This window comes from Microtus oregoni, unplaced genomic scaffold, assembly GCF_018167655.1.
Source record: "Microtus oregoni isolate MIOR12 unplaced genomic scaffold, Mior012 000030F_ref0000283, whole genome shotgun sequence".
NCBI lineage: Eukaryota > Metazoa > Chordata > Mammalia > Rodentia > Cricetidae > Microtus > Microtus oregoni.
The window spans coordinates 889,240-913,764 of NW_024543089.1; the positions used below are offsets into that span (position 1 = coordinate 889,240).

The 24,525-nt window shown below is 36.6% G+C and overlaps 1 protein-coding gene and 1 non-coding gene across 2 annotated transcripts; both read left to right on the forward strand.

Moving 5' to 3' along the window:
• The first annotated feature begins 2,087 nt into the window (after positions 1-2,087).
• Positions 2,088-2,189, forward strand: LOC121465434. The gene has a single exon (XR_005976656.1). It is a non-coding gene; the product is annotated as a U6 spliceosomal RNA (small nuclear RNA).
• A 13,252-nt stretch (positions 2,190-15,441) lies between these two features.
• On the forward strand, positions 15,442-16,601 carry LOC121465347 (protein SET-like). Its single transcript, XM_041678576.1, has one exon. It carries the CDS (start codon positions 15,457-15,459, stop codon positions 16,324-16,326), a length of 870 nt encoding a protein of 289 aa, XP_041534510.1. The 5' UTR covers positions 15,442-15,456; the 3' UTR covers positions 16,327-16,601.
• Positions 16,602-24,525: the final 7,924 nt, after the last annotated feature.

The window sequence follows — 24,525 nt, forward strand, 5'->3', positions numbered from 1 at the left end:
CAAAATTAAAGGCATTGGTTTTCAATAACATGCTCAGAACAAACCAGAAGATGGAAGAAAATGCCAACCATATAGCTCATGACTGAGTACAGAATGGATGAGGAAATCTTTCACTTCCACAATGAAAAACAATGTGACTTCAACATGGACCTCAGGATTGAATAATTACTTCCCCAGAGAAGATGTGCAAGCGGCTAAAAAACACAGGAAAGATGTGTGATGACATTAGCCATCATACAAATGTAAACTACATCATTTCCATATGATGTCACCTTGTACATAATTCAGGGTGAACATTCAGGTGACAGGGTTGCTGATGATATGGGGATATTAGGATGCTCACACAATGTGAGGGAAATAAAACTGGTACAGATATTTGGAAAATAACCTGGCAATTTCTTAAAAGGCAAAACACAAAAGTGGATTACATAACCCAACAATAGAGTTCTTTGATATGTTTGAGTAACAAAACAAAACAAAACACATGTCTACCTAAAAACTTGTGCATGAGCATAGAATTACTGTTTATAATAGACAACATATGGAAAAAGCTAGTTTCTGGAAGTTGACATGTGGGTAAATACTTTTGTGTACAATGGAACATTGCCCAACAATGAAAAGGGTTGAGGTTCAGATACAAAAAAAAATATACATAACCAATCCCCTACAGGTCATAAGAAACTGTAAGTGATCCCAAATAGGTCCTGCATGTTGGAAGCCATGAAATAGAATCATGACAAAGTAGACGTTACAAAAGGAAACAAGAGGATTCATGATGATCCACTCTATCCTATTTATATTACTTACTGAACTTGCCTGTTTATTTTCCTCTTACTATGAGGTTTTTTGTAAGTATTTCTAGGCATGTGTGTCTCCATTTTGCAGTAGTTAATTTTTCCTTGGTTCAATGCTGAGGCATAGTTACTTGGCATGTGTGTTTCTTCTGTCTAAATTTGGGTGTTTCTTGCGTCTCTGGAAGTTTTCTACAGAAGCTCATGTCTCTTGTACAGTTTATGGAGTATATCCTCCTGAGATAGAGAAGAAACAAGGAAACACTACCAGAGAAATAATATGACTTTTCAAGGATAGCAAGGAATAAAAAACTCTTTGTATTAGCTATGATTGACTTTTTAAGACCCAGAATCCAGAAAACACCCAAAGGTATCTAACTTGGTAAATTTAATGGGATATTGATGTGGGATTCCCCTCTGTATGCTGTGAATATATTTTATTACCATTGCTTAATAAAAAAGCTGCTTTGACCTATGGAAGGGCAGAATAAAGTTGGGTGAAAAAACTAAACTGAATGCAGGGAGAAAGAAAGCAGAGTCAGTAGATGTATGTTATTGCTGAAGAAGACAGAGACTGGACTCTTACTGGTAGACCATTACCTTGTGGTGATACTTTGATGAATAGAAATGGGTTAATTTAAGATGTAAGAGTTAATTAACAAGAAGCCTAATCTAACAGGCCAAGCAGTGTTGTAATTAATATAGTTTCTGTGTGAATGTTTAGGGTCTGAGCTATTGGGAACGAATGAGCAGTCTCCCTTTAAAGGATCTGATTTGGTTATTTTTAATTTTTGTCTAAAAGACAATCAAGTTGATTTCTTTTTATTTAGAAGTTTTATATTCACAAATAAGGCAAATTCATGTATGATATGTTCCCCTTATTACTTTCCAACAAATATCTAGTGCCAGAGAGAGTTTTAGAAAGAATGGAAAAAAAAAATCAAGTTGTGTGAGTAGAACAAAAGATGTTTAGTTTTTAAGGTTATATTTGGAGCAATAACCAAATAAATATTGTTAAAGGGGGAACAAAGTAGTTTTAAATTATTTGATCTCTATAACATTGGATAATGAAAGAAATGAAAAAGCAGACGCAGCCATTAGAAAAATGTATAGATAAGAAATTAAATTACTTTTCATGCTACAGAAAGCTCAGTGAACTACACTGGACTCTAACAGTTTATCCTTTGTCTTTTGTGTTGTTTTTATACTCTTGCCCAATGAGAAACAAAGCAGATAACAATTTGCTAGATTGCTTACCTCCTCTTGTCATCTCTTCGGGTGAAATAATTCAATTACGTGCTTGCTTAAGCAGCATGTATACTAAAATTGCAACTACACAGTAGATCACAGGCCTAGAGCAAGGATGACATAGAAATTTATGACGCATTCCATATTTTTCCCAATAACATTATTATTATAATCACCAAATGAGATAAAAACACAACAATAACAACAACAAAGAAACTATAGGCTAATATCCCTGATGAACATAGGTTTAAAGAGTCTCACTAAAATGCTTACAAACCAAACAGAGACAGACATCATGAGTTCTTTTTAAAAGGAGTAAGTGTTTTTACTTACTCCCTTGATACTAGCAAAACTTTGGTCTCTTTGAATTGCTTTAGAAAGCTTTGTATTATTACTTCAGGCTATAAATATCACAGCCAAGTTTCTTATAAGCACAACATGGAGTAAATACAAAACTGTATTTGTCTGTGGCACCTTATGTAATCAAATTTATGAAAAGATTGAGGTTTTCAATTGAGTTAAAGAAACAACCAATACTTTGTCTTTTCATGATAATAGTTCTTATCTGAAGTTTAAAGTATTTCAAGTATTTCAATGTTTAAATCTTATATACAAGTTCTTGATTTATGAAGACTTCCAATATTCAAGTATTTGTTAGGATACAAATCTTATCGGTGAGATGCTGTAATGCGATGGAGTAGCAGGACCACATCTTTGTCTGTTGAATCCCTAAGGCCATTGATTAATGCAATCAATGGAACAGCAGACCACAGATCTGGTTAAACACTCCCTGGTTTTATTGGCAATTTGGGAACTCGGGCTTAATGCTGAGGATGCAATCTAAAAGCAGAAAAATCTCATGTCTTCTACTTTGAAGGAAAGATTGCACTGTTGTTTCATCCAGGGGTGGAGAAGATAGAATGATCGGAGAACTGAAGAGCATGTGGTTTTACTGTTGACTCAAGGGTTCTTTACAGTGAGATCCTTTGATTGTCTTTGAGGTGAAATTTTAGATAAAAACCAACTATGTGCTACAAACTGTATTGTGTACTTTGTAAGCTGCCTGCTGAAAGAAAACTTGTTGTTTGTGGTGTGTGTGTGTGTGTGTGTATGTAAGTAGGCAGGCCCAAGGGTGATGTTGAATGTCTTCCTCAATCGATCTCCACCTGAGTTTTTGAGGCTGCCTAGTCTGACTGGTTGGTGATCTCCAAGGTTCCAGTTACATCTGCCTCCCCACCACTGGGCTTTCTTTCGGACTCACGCCACTCTTGCGTGTGCATTCTAGGGATCTTAGTTTAGGTCCCCGTACTCATGTAGCAGGCACTTCCTTCACTCACTCACTGATCGATCTCCCCATCCTGAGTCATTGCTTTTGAGTGAATTATTTAACCCCTATACAACATTAAAAGTGATAATGTGTATTTATTTTGCACTATTCCAGTCGTTGGATCATTTTCTATTTGTTCTGAGAACCCAGAAGACTGAGGTTTATCTGGACAAGCACTGATGCTCTCATGAATTCAATGCTGCTCCTGAGAAGGAATGACTAAAGTAACTGTTAATTTATAATAACCTTGTGTTAAACGAAAAATCAGGTTATGGCACCACTTGCCATGAGTAGTTTCAAAGGACCATCACTCATCCTCCCACTGCCTGCTTGGAAAATGAGTTCCTGCTAGTGTTTTTATTGCTTGGGTGTGCATGCCTTCTGGGAGGATGTGTAGAACTTTGTCTGGATGTGACCTGACATGATTTGAGTTTATTTTAAAACAATTTACTGTGCTTCTCTTGTTTTGAAAGGGCCAGAAAAAATTAAGTAATTAACATATACTAATTAACTAACACAACTCACATGTTTTGTTATTGCACTTTAAAGCTGGGAAGTTATTGGTTGAAAACATAGGCTTTGTTATTATGAAAGAAGTGTTGTCTAGGTTACCAGCATCAGCATCGAATTAACTGATCCTAAACATGCCAACATGCCTTCTTCGGGCTTTTGCTTACATAAATTAGGTACACAGACTACTAATTTCATCTAAATAACCGGTTACCATTCTTATTTTTGGTCTTCCTAACTTTAAACAAATTACATTTTGTTGGTGATATAAAGTTTCAGAGAAAGAGCTCACTTTAGCTATAGTTGGAAGGGCCATTCCATAAGTTGTGTGCTGCTGGCAGGCCCATACTCACACACTGTTATAGTTAACTTGTTTGCTGTTATATTAGAACTACAGAGTAAATTTTGTAGCAACGGCAGACAGTGTTTACAATAAAGCATTGTGGTGGTTGTAACATTAGTCAGTGTATAGACTTAATAACTAGATCATTGCTTTTATGAGCATCTTTTGGGTGTGGTATACCCAGCGGAGAGGAATATCAGAGCTCTTATTACACATTTTAATCACTGTTATTCCCAAGTACTGGAAACTGGGTCATTTCTCACTGAGCTTTGTGGGAACCTTTCCATCATCCAATGAAGATAGTAGAAGTCATCTTAATTGTTAAAAATTGCAAAGTGATGAATATTTGGACATTAAATAACATTATCCATTTTTCTCTACCTCAGGTCCTCTCTCATTGAGTTCTGTTTATTTCCTAAAACTTACTCTTCTATGGAATGCCATTTCGAATGGTCTAGGCTAGGAATTCCATGTTTTTTACTTGGTGCAAGCAATCGTCTCATGAAGATTCAGTTTTTCTTTGATATATTTTTTTCTGAGTATTACTGAAAGAATTAATGTCTTATGTCCAACCAGATTTGATTTGTTTAAATATAGCAATTGTGCACCATATGCACAGGGAATATGCATCCAAGATAAACCAAAATAAATCACCCCACTTATGATATTAATAAACTTATGAGAAAAAAACAAAGGCAACAAGAAAAGAATGTAACAATGCTATACCTAGCATTCTGTTCTTGTTTTTAATTAAGATCTATGAATCTTTACTTTGTATATAATATTAAAATAAACATTCTGTAGATAGCAAAATATACAATATTTTCCTTAATGTGTTTAATTTACCTATCTGCAGAGACATTCACACTGTTTAGGATAAAAGGATCTGCTAAAGACTCAATAAAAGAAGCTTAGACTGGTCTTGCCTGATGTCTGTGTGGTGGAGGTTGTGTACACAGGAAAGAATTCCATGAGAAAAGCCAGGGTGTAAGAAAGACCTGGGTGTTGTCTTTTCAACTAAGTGTAGAAGATACTCATTAGAACCTTCTGCATTCTACAATTCATATCAGTGGTGGGTAGTTCAGGCAACTTAACAGTTGCTATTCCACTGAAAAAAATTATACTTTCTGCCCCAGCTATCATTAACTGCCCAATAGTTCCTCATGGAGTAGTGGGACCTCCTTGGTACATCCCTTAACTTCAGTTATATATTAACTGGTTTGTGGTTGTCATAGGATACTTAAAAGAAACCTAAATTTATTCCTTGACAATTTCTTGTATCTATAAAATACATTCTGATTACATCTACCCTTACCCTGTCTGATTTGCTTCCCATCTGTTCTAATTCTCCCCTTTCTCATTAAAAGTCCTTCTCCTGATTTCATGTCATTTTGTTTTGTAGCCTACTGATACACATAATATATACATGCCTGGGGGTTTGTAACTAGCCATTGAAACATAGGAGACTCAACCATTGTCTATACCACTGAACCAAATGACTCCCCCTCCCTCAACATACATCTGTCAATAATCAATAGATCCCCAAGCAAGTGATCCCCATGAGCCCCAAACACTATCCATGTGTAAAGATTAACAGGCCCAATCTTGTGCAAAAAACCACAGTTGCAATAATTTCATGAGTGAAATAATCATGTAAGACCAAGAAGATATTGTTCCACATCCTTCTTCTCCATTATTCTTTCTGCCTCTTCAGTGATGACTGAGTTTTGGAAGGAGTGATATAGATGTCTTAGGGATGTCTCAGAACCTTTAGTAGCTATGAATCTGTTCATTCTTTTCCATTCAGTGCAAAAGATGAATTCTGAACAAGGTTGAAGGTAACACTTGCCAATAGAAATACACAAATATTTAATAGAACTTTGACACACGTATTTAGCAAAATAATATTAAGCTCTGCTTCCCCCAAAGCCCCACAAGACACATTTAATAATATGAGGCCAGTATGTAAGAATGCTTTATAATCAAATACAAAAATTTTGTAGTTATTTAAGCTGTTATTTTGATTGTTTTTCTATATTAAAATAATAAAATAGAATGTTAGAATGAGAAGATCTTAAATATCAGATCAATGTCTTTATTTTTAGCTAACCAATAATTCATTTTCCTGTCATATTTTATTTATTTAACTATCTTCAGCTCAACTTTTAAGTTAGACATTGGACTGTCTTAGAGATAGATAAGCAATAGAGGCATTGCTGGCAAGCACACAGAATTCAGAGAGAAAGGTAGTGAAGTCATGAAAAAAAATTGTAGTGTAAAATAGCAGGGGTGATGGCTTCAAAGGAGAGGAGAAATGTCAAATTGTATGAACCAAAGATGTTTTTCTGGAGGAGGTAACACTTCTGCTGAAAGTCCAAAGGGAGATTTTTGGCCGGGGTATTTCCCAGGCGTTGAAAACAATGTATAGGAAATGCTGAATTTCACCTCCAATATTTTTGAACATATTGCACAGACAAGTAGCAAGGCAAGGGAATATGATCATTTTCATTATATTATAAATAAGAAATAATTATGTGAAGTACTTCACTTACCAGGTAATATGTCAATGGGAAGGAGAAGTTTGTTTTGTGAATGGTTGGTTTTATTCTCTGCTGTTTTGTAAAATAACATTAGTAATTTTAAATTGCCACTTAATCTGTGTCAGGTCAGATGCTGTTATCTTTGTGAACATGATGTATACTTTAGAGAGGTAAGAGGGATTGCACTTTACTTTGCTAAGATTGCAATGAATGTAGAGGAAAACTGTGTAAACAGTGAGTAGTGTGTTGTTTTAGCAAGATTCATGAGAAAAAGAAGGTGAAATGAATTATTCAGCTTTGCTCCTCCCATGCCTCATGTGCTTTGCATGCATGACATCTATTGTTTGTATCAAGTAAACTTAGCAACCACGTATGCATTTATTTTCTCAGTGTAGTCTAGGAGTCTCTAACAACTATGCTGAATGCCCATTAGTTGCTCAGGCTAGAATTTCTTTTAACTGTTGAAAGAATATATCGACTGTGCATAATGAAGACCCAATGCTTATTGCCACTATCAAAAAAATAATGAAGGCAACTAATGTTATAGAATTAATTGAGAGAGAAACAATTTGATAAATGTAGAAAAATGCTATTTTATTGTTTTTCTGGGTTTTTTTTGAAACAGGGTTTCTTTGTATAATATTCTTGACTGTCCTGGAACTTGCTCTGTAGATCAGGCTGGCCTTGAACTCACAGAGGTCTACCTGCCTCTGCCACCTGAGTACTGGGATTAAAGGTGTATGCTATCACCACCTGGCAGGATGGCTATTTGAAAAATTATATTTTTGTTTGTTTTTTAGTGAATTATATTTATATGTATGTATATATATGTATATATGTATATATATATATATATATAATGTATTTTGATGATATCCACACTCTTCTTCCCCATTCATTTCCACCTAGATCCTCTTTGTGCTCATTTGCAACTTCATACCCTTTAAAAATCCCACCAAATCTAGTTATTGCTATCCATATGCACATGGGTATGTGCTATTCACTTGAACATCATCAACCTACCAAGAGCCACACCCTAAAGAAAACTGACTTACCCTTTTCCAGCAACCATTAAGTATCGATACCTCCTCATCTAGGATTGGGAGCTCTTTTGACCCTCTCCAGTTCATGCTGATGTGAATATCAGCTGTCTTAGTCTTATGCAGGCCACGGTAGCTGCTGTGAGCTCATGAGAGCAAAGGCCCCATCATATCCAGAAGACACTGTTTAGCTCTATTTCTCACTGGTCTCTGACTGTTACAGTATTTCTGCTTTTCTTCCAAAATGTTCTCTGAACCTTGTGGGAAAGGTGTATGATATATATGTCTCATTTGTGGTTGAGAACTCCAATGGATAAAAACTGCCAGCTTATCAATTATGATTGTGTAATGAAAAATTTGCCCAAAGGGTTGAGAATATAAGCCTTTGTCCTTAGCACAAATACTGATGTATAAAGTTGAGTTTGTTTGTTTGTTTATTTATTTGTTTGTTTACCACAATTTTCTCTCCCTCCTCTCCTTCCAGTATCTTCCCCCACCCCCACCTCTCTTCCTGTTCCTCTCCATCCACTCCTCCTCTGTTTCTTCTTAGAAAAAGGAAGGCCTCAAGTGGATACCAATCAGTCATAACATACTTTTACCTGATACAAAAATATAAAAATGTGTCTTAGGTGGGTATTGTGATGTTTTACACACATAAGTATTATGCTCTGTTTAGATCAGGTTAGATGTGTCTATCATCTCAAAGATAATTTATTTATGACAAAACTTGTAAAAACTCTCTTTCTAGATATCTGAAATTCACCATTCACTAAACATGGTTACTACTCATGTTGATAATTTTTATAAAGAAAATGACATTCCTGAAGGAATCCCCATTTTGTTTCTTCCATGATTTGACATCTATAAGAGAATAGAAATAATAATGATGCTTAGTTTAGAGATGACATACAGGATTTGTGAATTCTTCCAGCTGACCTTGGAAAAAAAGCAACAATTAGGTTCATAAAGATAAAGACAATGAAAATGAAAATACAAAGGTTAGGAATGTGGGGGATGTAAATGAGTTTTAAATGATCAGAAAAGTAGAAAGGGAAGATAATTGGTTGCTTTTACTAGAAACACAATGAAAATGCTTCTTCATAGTGTTTAAAAGTATAGAAAATGGCTCTGGGGATGTTGTCTCTGTGCTGTGAATTTGAATACTATTAGAGATCTCTATTTTATTTTCTCTGTCTCATTCAAGAGACCATAGACAAAATAAATAGATGTAAGGCTTAGTGGGTCAGACTTGCAGCTTAAGAGGTTTCTATAGTAATTAGTTCTGTCTGGGAAAACACAGGCAACCACAGCTGCCCTGTCTCTGAAGGAATTAGAGCACCGAGGAGTCTTCAACAGATGCACACACTGCCCTTTCAATTCTATCTTCCAGGAGGTATACATCTCTGATTGCCTCTTCAAATTTTGTGTAGTTGCTGGATCTATATGAACAAAGAGTAACTCTGGAATATGGAAGCTTCAGAAGAATGACAATGCTGGATACAGAATCAAAAGACAAAAGATCAGGTTATAGGATAACATAGGATAGAGAAAGAGATCAAATAGTATTAGTAAGATTTTAGAAACCTGGTCACAATGAAGAGGACATTATCTATCTAGTACTGAGGAAGTTAGCAATCTAAAGCAGGAGTTAGGTAAAGTCGTGTGTGTGTGTGTGTGTGTGTGTGTGTGTGTGTGTGTGTTATGCTGTAACTTGAGGGCCAGGCTTGTTGGGGTTTCTGTTTTGCCAAGTTCCTACAGCTGGCAATTCCCAAAGAAAATCACACAGAGGTCTCAATAAGATTATAAACTGATTGACCCACTAGCTCAGGCTTTTTATTAGTTCTTGTAGCTTATATTAACTCATTATTCTTATCTATGTTATCCACATGGCTTAGTACCTTTTTCAGTGGGGTAGGTCACATCTTGCTTCTTCTGTGATCTTGGCAAGACTGGGAGGAATGGGCTTCCTCCTTCCCAGCATTCTCCTGTTCTCATTACCCCACCTTTACTTCCTATCTGGTTGTCCCACCTATACTTTCTGCCTGGCCAATCCGCATTTATTTAAAACATGATTGACAGAATGCAGTCAGTTCTCCTGCACCAGTGTGTGTATATTTTGCAGATAGACAAAAATCCACCTCTCTAACTGTTTGGATTCTGATGTATTAACAGGCATGCATCAAACATTTATAGACTATATAAATTTACTCAGTCCTGAAAATTTAATGATCTATGGTAAAGTTTTAGAGTCCAAGGAATTCACACCCTTGTAAGTGTGAGGGGCAGTAAGAACAGACACTCGACTTTATATTAGAAGCAAACCTCTGAAACTGTGCTTACTGTTAGCCACTGATTCATATTAATTCAAATCCTCCTCATACTCCAACGAGATTTCACACAGGGTTATATTATTTAAGGACGAAGGAAATGAAACACAGAAAAGTAGTGAATTATTTCCTTATAGACATATAAGATTGTAAAAACCATCATCACTTTCTCTTTCTCTTGTTTTACTTAGTTCTTTCTGGCAGAAGAATATAGGTTACTCTGACCTCAAGTGACCAAATCTAGAGTGGTCTGAATGAGGGAGTGGGTAAGTTAAAAACTGCCAGTTACATTTGGCATCTATAAATGCAGGAATGTCAAAACAAATTTAAGAAATTATGTGTTAGCTGGACAGTGGTGGCGCACACCTTTAATCCCAGCACTCAGGAGGCTGAGGCAGGCGGATCTCTGTGAGTTCGAGACCAGCCTGGTCTACAAGAGCTAGTTCCAGAACAGGCTTCAAAACCACAGAGAAACCCTGTCTCGAAAAACAAAACAAAACAAAACAAAACAAAAAAAGAAATTATGTGTTTTAATTTAATTTTTAAAAATTGTGAGAATTTCATTTATGAATACTATATTTGCATTATTTCTGCCCATTATTCAACTCCTGTGACTCATTCTGTGTCTCACACCAACTGCCTTCCAATGTCATGCCTTCCTTTCCATTAATTATTGTTTCTCTCACACACATACACACATGTTTATATATAAATACAGGGGGTTCCCTGCTGGGCAATGCTGGTTCTATTAGCTGCTATTAATTGACTGTAACTCTTCATCTAGTGTTGGCATTTTGTGAGATACCTCACACCCATGTTGGCATGTCAGCTGGTGTTTCTATTCCTAAAATCTTGTTTAATCAATGATACTTTTGAGATTTTTTTTTCTGGGTGGAGTTCTCCATCATATATAGAATTCACGACATTACAGCAGATGTTCTTGTCCTCTGGCTCTTATAAATTTTTATTCTCTCTCTTCTGCTGTTTTCCCTAAGCATTAGTATTGTAGATGCATCAGCTGAGACTGAGCACCTCATGGTTAGTTATATCTCTATATTTCAAATACTTGTCATTTTCTGTGATGGTGTCTGTCTACTTCAAAGGAGTATCTGTGATGAGTGGTGGGAATGACAATTACCAGCAAGTATAAATGAGATGTTAATAAAAAAAAAGCAAATCATGAATGTGTGCCTTCTAGGAGATGCTAATATTGACATTTCAATGATTTTAGTGAAAGACAGTTACTGGAATTTTGTCTTTTAATTTGAGATCAGACATGAAAAGTATGGAATTTGCTCTTTCTTGACTAAGCTTTACATCTATATAGTACAACTATGTGCTTTTGTCCCAGATACTTATTTTAATTTTAACCAATATTATTTCCTGTAAACTATAGAAATAATACTCATCTTACTCAACAATGGTTTGAGCAAACATATTTATACATGTATACACACATACAATTTCAAATCTGCTCAATTTAATTAGAGAGTAAAGTACACATTTTGATTTATGTAGGACTGTGGCTGTGAGTCACAAGACGTTTTCTTTCAGTATAGAAAGGATGATGAAATAGAAGTCAATTTTGTTTCAGGCCCATTATTAAATAGAAATAAATACCAGGAGATAACCAATTAAAAAGAGACTTCCTAACACAATTGGAGTGCCTATTAAAATGAGCTTACTTGAAGCAAATTGCAGCTTGTATGCATCCCACCCAGTCCCAACTGCATGTTGCAAGTCTGAGATTTCAGGTGCATTCAGATGTGCCACGCTCCTGGTTGGCAACTCCTGATGCATGCACCTCCCAAAGCTGTGGCTTGCTGCTTTTATGGAGCTTTCTCTAAAGGCTGTGGATGTAGTTGGCTAGGGCTCTGGGTCTAGTTCTGGGTCAAGCTGACAACAGTGACTGTGGTTCTGATTCTGACCACAGTTACCGTGGTTACCATTCACTTTTGTTACAAGAGATGCTATTCTTTCTGATGTTGTCTTTGGTTTCTCTCCTGCCTGGTTCCCGTAATCATTAAGTCACAAAGAAATCATACAGAGGTCTATATTAATCATAAACTGATTGGCCCATTAGCTCAGACTTCTTATTAACTCTTATAGTTTACATTAGCCTATTATTCGTATCTGTGTTAGCCACATGGCTTAGAACCCTTTTCAGCGGAGCAGGTCACATCTTGCTTCTTCTGTGTCTGGACAGGACTGCAGGACTGCTTCTCTCTTCCCAGAATTCTCCTGTTCTCATTGACCTGCCTCTACTTCCTGTTTTGTTATCTGCCTATGCTTCCTGCCTGGCTACTGGCCAATCAGTATTTAGTTAAAACATAATTGACAGAATATAGACAATTGTCCTGCACCATTCTGATTTTTAAAAATAATTCCAAGTACTTTGTTTGCTGCTGAAGGAACAAGAAGAAATCTGTCCTAAGAGAGAAGACATCCAAAAGTCTGATTCAGTTTAAGCCCCCAGTTGTGTTTTTGTGTGTCATAAGAGGATTTTGATATTCATGGAAGACAGGTTGTACTTGATTCCCTTTGCCTAACCTTTTCATTTTCTGTTGCTTTCAATTTTGTGACTTTTGACCACAAACGCTTTGCACTGGACTCACTCTGCTCCCCCTCTTCCCTAGAGTTCTTGTTCCACTCTATAAACTCCAAGTCACTGATTTTATTTTAAATCATCATTGATTTCAGATTTGGTGTATCTTATGATTTATTATAAGTATAATTTTTATGTGATTTGCTGTCATTTCAATATTGCTTTATTTTTAAAAATTCAGTTTTTAAAATTAATGTACCTCTCATAATCACTCATATTTGAAAGAAAAGAAATCTATATTTGTAAATGTATGAGTAAAGAACTAAGAATTGAATTTGTAAAAATTGAAATAAGTTATATAAACTTTATTAGAAGAGGAAGGGATCAGCCTAGGAGAACTAGTAAAACTCTATTGTGGGTATGAATTGATTATTAGTTCCAATGAATTGGTTTGGAAAGGTGGTGATATTAAATTTGACTTCAGTCTGAAGATCAAATCACTGATCAAAGGACATGATGAGAGAAGAATACAGAAGCCTAAGGAATAAACCCTGAGGGGAAACATATTCTTATAATACATAATATAATATATAATACCATGTACTCATGAAAAGAGACACACAATGTGTTATCAAAACCTCAAGCAGAGGTTTATGATGTGACAAAAAGACTAAGTGTCTTTCTTGGACTTATTAGATAATATTTTTCAAGAATAATAATTCTAAATGTCAAACATACTTCCAATAAGTTTCATCCCTCAGAACTATATTGGCTCTTCCATGGGAATACATGTGCCAGAGGTACAAGAATTCTAGATGAGATAGGATAGATCACCATGAGGAGAGCCCCAGGCCAGCTGGTATCCTTGTATCTACCCAGGCCTTGACATTCTCCAGCCATTCTCTAAAGGTTAAGAAATATTGAATGTGGGGTCTGACCAGCAGATGAACCAGTGTTGTATTATCAGGAACAAAAAAAGTGGAGGGATATTCTCTCTTAAATCTGTTGTCTCCCATACATGTAGCAGCGATTGGAAATTCTAGAGAAAAAGAAAGGCAGTTTTTCAAAAGATATAGAGTCTTAGAAAATAAAGAATAGTCTTGTCTGAAAACCAGGCAGACTGCCTACAGACCTCCCATCTCTTGATCCTGCAGTCTTGTCTTGAGCACTGCAACTGAACACCAGCTGCAGCCTTCCCTCACCCTGTCTACATCTCCTGTGGATTCACAAACTGTCTTCTCCTAGCCTTTCTTCCCCCAATCATCACTGTATCTCAGACCCAACTCTAGCATACACTAACTGCTAACCAAAGGGCAATAACTAGGCCGAAGACAGATCCACACCTCTCCTTCTGCTCCAGAGATCCACCCCCCTCCCCCCCCAGTTTCATCCCCAGTTCTGTAGCTGAAAACCTGCCGAAGTCTCTATTTCTTCTATGATTCTATGCCTAACAGATCACAAAGACCCTTTCCTTCAATTTTTTTTCTCCAATTCATTCCAATTTCCCAGCCACCAACAACAGCTGGCATTCTATGTGACCACACCAGTTCAATGGGACAGAAAATCAGCCAAGACATAGCCATCACACTCTTTGACAATCCAGAGGGGAAGCAGAAACCAAGGAACAAAACACATATACAACAAAGATAAATCCAGAAATCAGCACATTGTCTGTTCATCATCCCAAATCCAGATGACAAGATGTGCATGAAACACAATCAATAGTCAGGGCAATATGTCTTCACTACAGTTCAGCTATCCTGCTACAGCAAGCCCCAAATATTCCAACATAACCAAAACACAAAAAGATCTTAAAATAGTCCTTATGATTATGATAGAGGTTTGTAAAGAGAAAAATAAAAAATCCCTTAAAGAAATCCAGGAAAACATAAACAAATAGTGTAAGGAAATAAATAAAACTGTTCAAGACCCGAAATTATAAATAGAATCAATAAAGAAAACCAAAACTGAGGGAATTCTGAAAGTGAACAATTTAGAAACTTGAACAGGAACTACAGAGCAAATTTCACCAGCAGAATACAAGAGATCTCAGGCATTGAAGATATGATAGCTAAATGGACATATCCATAAAAGAAAAGGTTAAGTCTAAAAAACCCACAAAAGTCATAAAAACTCCTGACACAAAACTTCCAGGAAATATGGGACACAATGAAAATTCAAAACCTAAGAGTAATAGGAATAGAGGAAGGAGAAGAAATCCAGCTTGAAGGCCAAGAAAAAAGGTTTTCAGCAAAATCATAGAAGAAAAATTTCCTAACTTAAAGAAGGAGATGCCTATAAATGTACAAGAAACATACAGAATATCAAATAGATTGAACCAGAAAAAAGTCCACTTACCATATAGTAAGTAAAACATCAAACATACAGCACAAAGAAAGATTAAAAACTTTAAAGGGAAAAAGACAAAGTAACATACAAAGGCAGACCTATAAGAATTACATCTGACTTCTCAATGGAGACTCTAAAAACCAGAAGGGGCCTGGACAGATATGCTACAGACTCTAAGAGACCACAGATGCCAGTCCAGAGTTCTATAACCAACAAAACTTTCAATTGCTATAGATGAAGAAAAGATATCCCATTATAAAGTCAAATAGCGTCAATAGCTCTCTATAAATAAAGCCCTTCAGAAGGTAATAGAAGGAAATCTCAAACCTAAAGAGGTGGTTAACTAAACACAAAAAAACATAGAAAATAGAGTTCCTGCGAGTTTCTTCCTCCTCTCTGCAGCTGGCCTCTGGCCTCTAGCCACTTCCCTCGTGTCATGGCCCCGAAACGGCAATCTGCGCTTCTGCCTCAGTCCAAGAAACCCAAATCGGCTCCGTCCCCGAAACTGGAGGACAAGTCTGCCTCTCCCTGCCTGCCGAAGGGAGAAAAAGAACAGCAAGAAGCAATTGAACACATTGACGAAGTACAAAATGAAATAGACAGACTTAATGAACAAGCAAGTGAGGAAATACTAAAAGTAGAACAAAAATATAATAAACTCCGCCAACCGTTTTTTCAGAAGAGGTCGGAATTGATCGCTAAAATCCCAAATTTTTGGGTAACCACATTTGTCAACCATCCACAAGTGTCTGCACTGCTTGGGGAGGAAGACGAAGAGGCTCTGCATTATTTAACCAGAGTTGAAGTAACAGAATTTGAAGACATTAAATCAGGTTACAGAATAGATTTTTATTTTGATGAAAATCCCTACTTCGAAAATAAAGTTCTCTCCAAAGAATTTCATCTGAATGAGAGTGGTGACCCATCCTCAAAGTCCACTGAAATCAAATGGAAATCTGGAAAGGATTTGACAAAACGCTCGAGTCAAACACAGAATAAGGCCAGCAGGAAGAGACAACACGAAGAGCCAGAGAGCTTCTTTACCTGGTTTACTGACCACTCTGATGCAGGTGCAGATGAGTTAGGAGAAGTCATCAAAGATGACATTTGGCCAAACCCCTTGCAGTACTATTTGGTTCCTGATATGGACGATGAAGAGGGAGAGGCAGAAGATGATGACGATGATGATGAAGAAGAAGAAGGCTTGGAAGATATTGATGAAGAAGGAGATGAAGGTGAAGAAGATGAAGATGAAGATGATGATGAAGGGGAAGAAGGAGAGGAGGATGAAGGCGAGGATGACTAGCAGAGAAGACTGATGGATTCCGACTCTCTTTTTTATTTTCTTTTTATTAAATTTCTCCAGTCCCTGGGAGCAAGTTGCAGTCATTTCCCTCCCGTCCCCAATCCCTCTTGTGCTCCGTCGCCCTGTTTCTGAGGTCCCGCTTCTCAATACCATGGTTCTCAACTTATTTTTGGGGAAATGTCTTGAGCAAAATACAATGGGAAAAGAAAGAATCTCCACTACTCTGTTCTACATTAATTTTTATCTTTTCTTGTCTTGAACTGTGGATTCAACACCACCACCACCACCATGCTCTGTGGGAAAAAAGAAAAGCCCTCCAGCCCCTTTGGCTCTGCTGGAGGCTGGAGGGTGCTAGGCCCCTGTGTAGTAGTGCATAGAATTCTAGCTTTTTTTCCTTTCTCTGTATATTGGGCTCAGAGATTACACTGTGTCTATGTGAATACAGACAGTTAGCATTTACCAACATGTATCTGTCTACTTTCTCTTGTTTAATAAAAAGAAAAAAAAAGAAAAAGAGGGGGGGTTAGAAGGTCAGCAAGGGTGGGTTTGAGGTGTCTGGGGGGGTAAGTGGGCATTGTGACAACATGGCTTCTCCTTTGGCATGTTTAATTGTGATGTTTAACAGACATCCTTGCAGTTTAAGATGACACTTTTAAAATAAAATTCTCTCCTAACGATGACTCGAGCCCTACCACTCAATGGGAGAATCAGCAGAACCTGTAGGGGTTTATTTGGAGTTCACATTCTCTGTTGTAACTTTATTTTTAATTTTTTTTATTTTTAGTTTTTTGGTTTTCACTGGAAGGAAAAGATGCTCATTTTAAATGTTGAAGTGTACAAGTTGCTTTGTTACAATAAAACCAATGTGTACACAAAAAAAACATAGAAAATAAATAACTTAACATCATTACAATCAAAAGAAGGGAACACACCCCCACAATACACTCCCACACACTCCACCACTACCACCACCAACACTACTACCACCACCACCAAAATAGCAGGAATCAACAAGAATTGGTCAATGGTTTCAGTTCTTCAACAGAAAAGCACAGACAGAAGAATGCAAAAGCAGGATCCACCCTTCTACTCTATCCAAGAAACATACCTCAATATCAATGATAGACATTACTTCAGTATAAAGGGATGGACAAGGATATTATTCCAAGCAAATGGACCTAAAAAGCAAGATGGTGTAGCAATTATAATATTTAACTAATACTTTACACCAAAACAAATCAAAAGAGATAGGGAAGGACACTATATGCTATATGCTCATCAAAGGAAAAATCCATCAAGTTGACATTTAAATTCTTAATATTTATGTCTCAAACACAAGAGTACCCACATTTATAAAATAAACACTACTGTAGCTTAAACTACATATTGACCCCCCCCCCACACACACACTGATAGTGGTAAACTTCAATACACCACTCTCACCAGTGAACAGGTCAACCAGACAAAAACTGAGCAGATAAAACCTGGACTAACTGATGTTGTAAACCAGATGGACCTAACAGATGTGAACAGACATTTCAACCAAACACAAACAATATAACTTCTACTCTGCACCTCACCAAACTGTCTCCAACACTGGTCACATACTTGGATACAAAATAAGTCTCAACAGATACAAGAAAATTGAAACTACCTGCTGCATCCTGATCACCATGATTTAAAGACTGATATAAACAACAGAAACAGCAGAAAGCTTACAAATTCGTGGGAGCTGAATAACTCAATACTGAATGAAAAATGAATCAAGAGAGAAATAAAGAAAAATAAAAGACTTTCTACCAATTTCATGAAAATGAATACACAGCATATCTTAGCATGTAGGACACAATGAAAGTAATGCTGAGAGGAAAGATCATAGCATTAAGTTCACAGCACTAACTTCATAAAGAAATTGAGAGATCTCATACTCGCAGCTTAATAGAACAGTCATAAGTTCTAGGACAAAATGAAGTAAGCACACTCAAGAGGAGTAGATGACAAAAAATTATTTTTTTTATAAAATTATTATTTTATAAAAGAGCTGATAATCAATAAAATAGAAACAGAGAAAACAGTACAAAATCAACGAGAAAAGAGATGGCTCTTTGAGAAAATCAACAAGATAGATAAACCATTATTCAATGTAACTAATATCCAAATTACCAAATCAAACATGGAAAGGCAGGGAGGACATAAGAATAGACACTGGGAAAATCCAGAAAATCAAAAGGATATGCTTTAAAAACCTATATTCTAACAAATTGAAAAATCTAAAAGAAATAGCTAATTTTCACAAATTACTAATCTTAGATCAAGCAGGTTGTTGCAAGGAGAGGCCTCTTGTTCATCCTAGCCACCTTGCCAGTTTAGCCCCGAAATAATGACACAGAAATTGTACTCATTAAAACACTGCTTTTCTCATTGGCTCTAGTTTCTTATTGGCTAATTCTTACATCTTAATTTAACCCATTTATATTAATCTGTATCTTGCCACGTGGCAGTGACTTACCAAGAGAGATTCTAACTGGCCTCTGTCTCTGGCAGAGGATTCATTGTCTCCTTTACTCTGCTTTCTTCCTCCCACGATTCAATTCTGTTTTCCACACCTACCCAAGTTATACCCTATCAAAAGGCCAAGGCAGTTTCTTTATTCATTAACCAATGAAAGCAACACATAAACAGAAGGACCTCCCACATCAGCAGGTGATCAATTTTAATAGGCCTTAATCCCTAGTGAAACAGAAGATATCATTGAAATAATGGGGAGAAGCAGCCTAGGGCCAGATGGTTTTAGTGCAGAATTCTACCACTTACAAGGAAAAGTTAACAAAACTGTTCCTCAAATTATTCCACAAAATAAAAATAAAGGGAGCATTACCCAGTTCATTTTATGAGGTCATAGCTACCCTGATACCTAATCCACATAAAGACTCCAGGAAGAGAATAACAGAATAATTTCCTGTATGAACATATATGTAAAAATAACTCAATAAAATACATGCAAATCAAACCCCAGAACACATTAAAAGAGATTCAGTGCAATCCCTACCAAAATTCCATCACAACTCTTTGTAGACCTTGGAAGGACAATTATCAACCTCACATGGAAAAACAAAAATCTCAGTATTTAGCTAAAACAATCCTGAACAATAAAATAACTGTGGGAGGTTCTACCATTCCCAATTTCAAGCTGTACTTTAAAGCCATAGTAATAAAAGCCACATGCTATTGGCATAAAAATAGACAAATTGATTAATGGAATCAAATTGAAGATCCAGATATAAATTCATATACCTGATATGAACACCTGACTTATGATAAAGGATCCAGAAACAAACAATGAAAAAAGACAGAGTCTTCAACAAAAGCAGTTATTGAAACATGATGTCTGCATGTAAAAGAATACAAACAGATACATATTTATCACCTTTCACAAAACTCAAATCCAAATGGATGAAGGACCTCAATATGATAGAAATTGAAGAAGACACCAGAAAGTGGGAAGATCTCCCATGCTCTTGGGCAGGTAGAGTTAACATAGTAAAAATGACAATTTTATCAAAAGCAATCTATAGATTCAATGCAATGCTCATCAAAATCCCAGCAAAATTCTTCACAGATCTTGAAAGAATGGTACTGAACTTTATGTAGAAAAAAAAAATCTCAGAACAGCCGAAACAGTCCTGTACAATAAAAGAACTTCCGGAGGCATCACAATCCCTGACCTCAAACTCTACCACAGAGCTACAGTACTGAAAACAGATTGGTATTGGCATAAGAACAGACAGGAGGACAAATGGAATCAAATCAAAGACCCAGATATTAACTCACACATCTTTGAACACCTGATTTTTGACAAAGAAGCAAAAAATATTAAATGGAAAAAAGCATATTTAACAAATAGTGCTGGCATAACTGGATATCAACATGTAAAAGAATGAAAATAAGCCCATATCTGTCACCATGCACACATTTCAAGTCCAAATGGATCAAAGACCTCAACATAAAGCTGGCCACACTGACCCTCATAGAAGAGAAATTGGGAAGTACACTTGAATGAGTTGGCTCAGGAGACCACTTCCTAAATATAACCCCAGCAGCACAGACACTGAGAGAAACAATTAATAAATGGGACCTCCTGAAACTGAAAAGCTTCTGTAAAGCAAAGGACATGGTCAAGAAGACAAAACAGCAGCCTACAGAATGGGAAAAGATCTTCACCAACCCCACATCAGACAGAGGTCTGATCTCCAAAACATACAAAGAACTCAAGAAATTGGTCATCAAAAGAGCAAATAATCCAACAACAAAAAAATGGAGTACATACCTAAACAGAGAACTCTCAATAGAGGAATCTAAAATGGCTGAAAGACACTTAAGGAAATGTTCAACATCCTTAGTCATCAGAGAAATGCAAATCAAAACAGCTCTGAGATTACATCTTACACCTGTAAGAATGGTCAAAATAAAAAACACTGATGACAATTTATGCTGGAGAGGTTGTGGAGAAAAGGGAACACTTCTGCATTGCTGGTGGGAATGCAAACTGGTACAGCCCCTTTGGATGTCAGTGTGGCAATTTTTCAGAAAATTAGGAAACAACCTTCCTCAAGACCCAGTAATGCCACTTTTGGGTATATATCTAAAGAATGCTCAATTGTGCCACAAGGACATGTGCTCAACCATGTTCATAGCAGCATTGTTTATTATAGCCAGAACCAGGAAACAATCTAAATGCCCTTTGACTGAAGAATGGATAAGGAAAATGTGGTACATTTATACAATGGAGTACTACACAGCAGAAAAAAATATAACGACAGCTTGAATTTTGCAGGAAAATGGATGGAACTAGAAAACATCTTTTTGAGTGAGGTAACCCAGACACAGAAAGACAATTATCACATGTACTCACTCATAGGTATTTTTCAAACACAAAGCAAAGAAAACCAGTCCACAAATCACAATCCCAGAGAATTTAGACAACAATATGAACCCTAAGAGAGACTTACATAGATCTAATGTACATGGGAAGTAGAAAAAGAGAAGATCTCCTAAGTAGATTGGGAGCATGGTGACTTTGGGAGAGGGTTGAAGTGGGTGGGAGCAGGAAAAAATGTAGAGCTCATTAATAATCAAAAAATAAATAAATAATAGCAAGAAAGAAACTAGACACACTGATCCTGATAGAAGAGAAAATATGGAAAAGCCCTGAACACATTTGCACAGGAGACAACTTTCTGAACAAGACACCAATAGCAAAGGTACTAAGATCAATAACTAATAAATGGGATGACATGAAAGCTTATGTACAGTAACAGGCACCACGCTGCAGCTTATAGAACGGGGAAAGACTTTTGCCAACTTTACATCAGACAGAATAATAATGTACAAATATATAAACAACTCAAGAAAGTAGATATTAAAAACAAAGTAATTTTAAAAGGCAAAACAGATCTAAACAGTGAATTCTCAAATGAGGATTCTCAAATGACTGAGAAACACTTAAAGAAGTGTTCAACACCCTTAGCCACCAGGCAAATGCAAATGAACACTTTGAGATTTCATCTTTCACCTGTCAGAATGGCTAAGAACAATAATATAAGAGACAGCTCATGCTGACAAGGATGTGGCACAAGGGGAACATCCCTCTATTGCTGGTGGGAGTGCAAACTTGTACAGCCACCATGGAAATCAATATAGTGGTTCCTTAGAAAGATGGAAATCAGTCTTCATCCTAACCATAAGGACATTGTTCATCCATGTTCATTGACACTTTTTTTCATAATAGTCAGAAACATCCTGGATGTTCCTCAACTGACAGAAAGATGAAGAAAATGTGGTACATTCATACAATGTATTGTTATCACTCAAATGTTACAAACAATGATATCATAAAATTTGCAGGCAGGTAAAGGGAAGTAGAAAATAATCATCCTGAGTAAGGCCTATGGTATAGGCTTATAGTAGCATTTCAATTGTATTTTAAATAAATAAAACTTTCCTGGTAATTGGGAGAGTAAAACAGCCACAGTGGTCAATCTTACAGCCAGGCAGTGGTAACACACATCTTTAATCCCGGTAGTCACTCTAGTTGCCATAGAAACTGGGCAGTGCATGCCTTTAATCCTAGTGGTGTAGGCCTTTAATCCTAGAGCTATTGAGGATTATAAAATGGGAATAAAGAGCTCTCAGACAAATTCTCATTCTGAGATTCCTGGAGGCAGGATTGCCATTTTGAATTGAGGTAGAGGTAAGAGCCAGTGGCTGGCTGTTTTGATTTTCAGATCTTCAGGCTGAACCTCAATTTCTCTCTCTGAGTTTTTATTTTTTGGTGCCCAACATGGTGCTGGAACCCATGACCCTGAGATTCAGAGTCTCATGTGCTACTGTTTGAGTTAGTCAGGCAGAGCAACAAGACTAGGAGAATTCTGGGGAGAGGAAAGGCTCAGTCTGCTGGAGCCACCCAGATACAGGAAGCAAAATAAGAATGCCTCACTGATAAAAGGTACCAAGTCACATTGCTAACATAGACAAGAAGTATGGGTTAATTTAAGTTGTAAGAGCTAGTTAATAATAAGTTTGAGCCAACAGACCAAACAGTCTGTAATTAATTTGTTTTTTGGGGGGCTGAACAGCTGTGGGACCAGACAGGACAGAAGCTTCTGTCTACATAGACTAGAACCAAACACTACTGGTCTTAAAAAAAACAATAAAATTATTCCTAGTGATATTCTGCTATACTCATAGATTGGTGCCTTGTTCAGTTGTATATCAGAGAGTATTTTGATAGGAAGAAACTAAATTGAATGTCTCCACTAAATCCCTCCCCCTTATCTCAGGGAATCTAAAGGAAGAAGAGGCAAAAGATTGTAAGAGACAAAGGAGATAAAGGACGCTAGGAGAACAAGACCCTCCAAATCAACTAAGCAAGGCACATATGAATTCATATAGATTGAAACAGCAAGCACAGGGCCTGCATGGGTCTACACCAGGTTGGTTCTCTGTGTGTATACTATAGCTCTGAGCTTAGTATTTTTCTGGACCTGCTGACTATGAGAACATGTGGGTCTCTGACTCTTGTGACTGCTTTTGGTATTCTTTTTCTCCTGTTGGATTGCCAGGTCCAAGTGTAGTATGATAGTTTTTCATTCACCTTATGATATTTTATTTTGTCTTGTTTAGTTATTATCTTTTAGAAGCCTATAATTTTTTAATGAGGAATAGAAAGGTAGTTGATCTGTAGGGGATGGGAAATGATGAAGAACTGGGAGGAGTAGGGGGAGCAGAAACTGTAATCAAGATATATTGTGTGAGAAAAGAGTATATCCTCAGTAAAAGAATAAAAGAGAGAGAGAGAGAGAGAGACAGAGACAGAGACAGAGACAGAGACAGAGAAACTAGTAATATGGATAATAGAGGGAGTGGTGGGGAGCCATCATCTTGCCCCACTGCTCTCTCCAGTGTCATTATGTGTTTGACATTTTATACACCATACATTAGACAGTTTTATTAGCTTGATTTCCCTAACATTTTGCTTTGGGGATTACACATTTGCATAACCAATGGATGATATAATTGGAATTTTATTCTTTAATTCTTAAACCTAGTTTCTTTTTTCTACCTTACCTTTCTTTGATCTAATATTTATGGCAAAGAAAGAAGTAGACTACTATGTTTACCCGGCCCAAACATCTTTCATCTTTCCTCTTACATTCTGTTATCCACCCATGTATTAAACACTGGCTTTTGGAGCCTAGGAATGGCAAGACAGACCTGAATGGTAAAACTCTTCATGGCTAGATCAAATGTGTAATAAACCAAGAAAGTAAAAACAAATAAAATATTATTAAAATTTCAAAATAAGAAAAACAGACATGAGAATAGAAACAAGAAAATAAAACAAAGCAAAACCCCAGGAATACTATCAAGGTTGGAGTAAAATCTCATTTTGTTTTCAGATAAAAATCAAGTCATCCAGATATTCAGTAGTATGGAAAGCAGTGGCTAAATTTTATATGAATTATATAATAAGAATAAAAACACTAGGTGGCAATTTTCACAAACAAGTGTATAAGACCTATAAAACACAAAGGGGTTATTTAGTGGTGAGAAAATCAAGACAGAATTCCATAAGAGTGTCATTTGACTTGAGGCATTAAGCAAACATAGCAATTGGCCAGTCACTTGGGACAGGAGGAC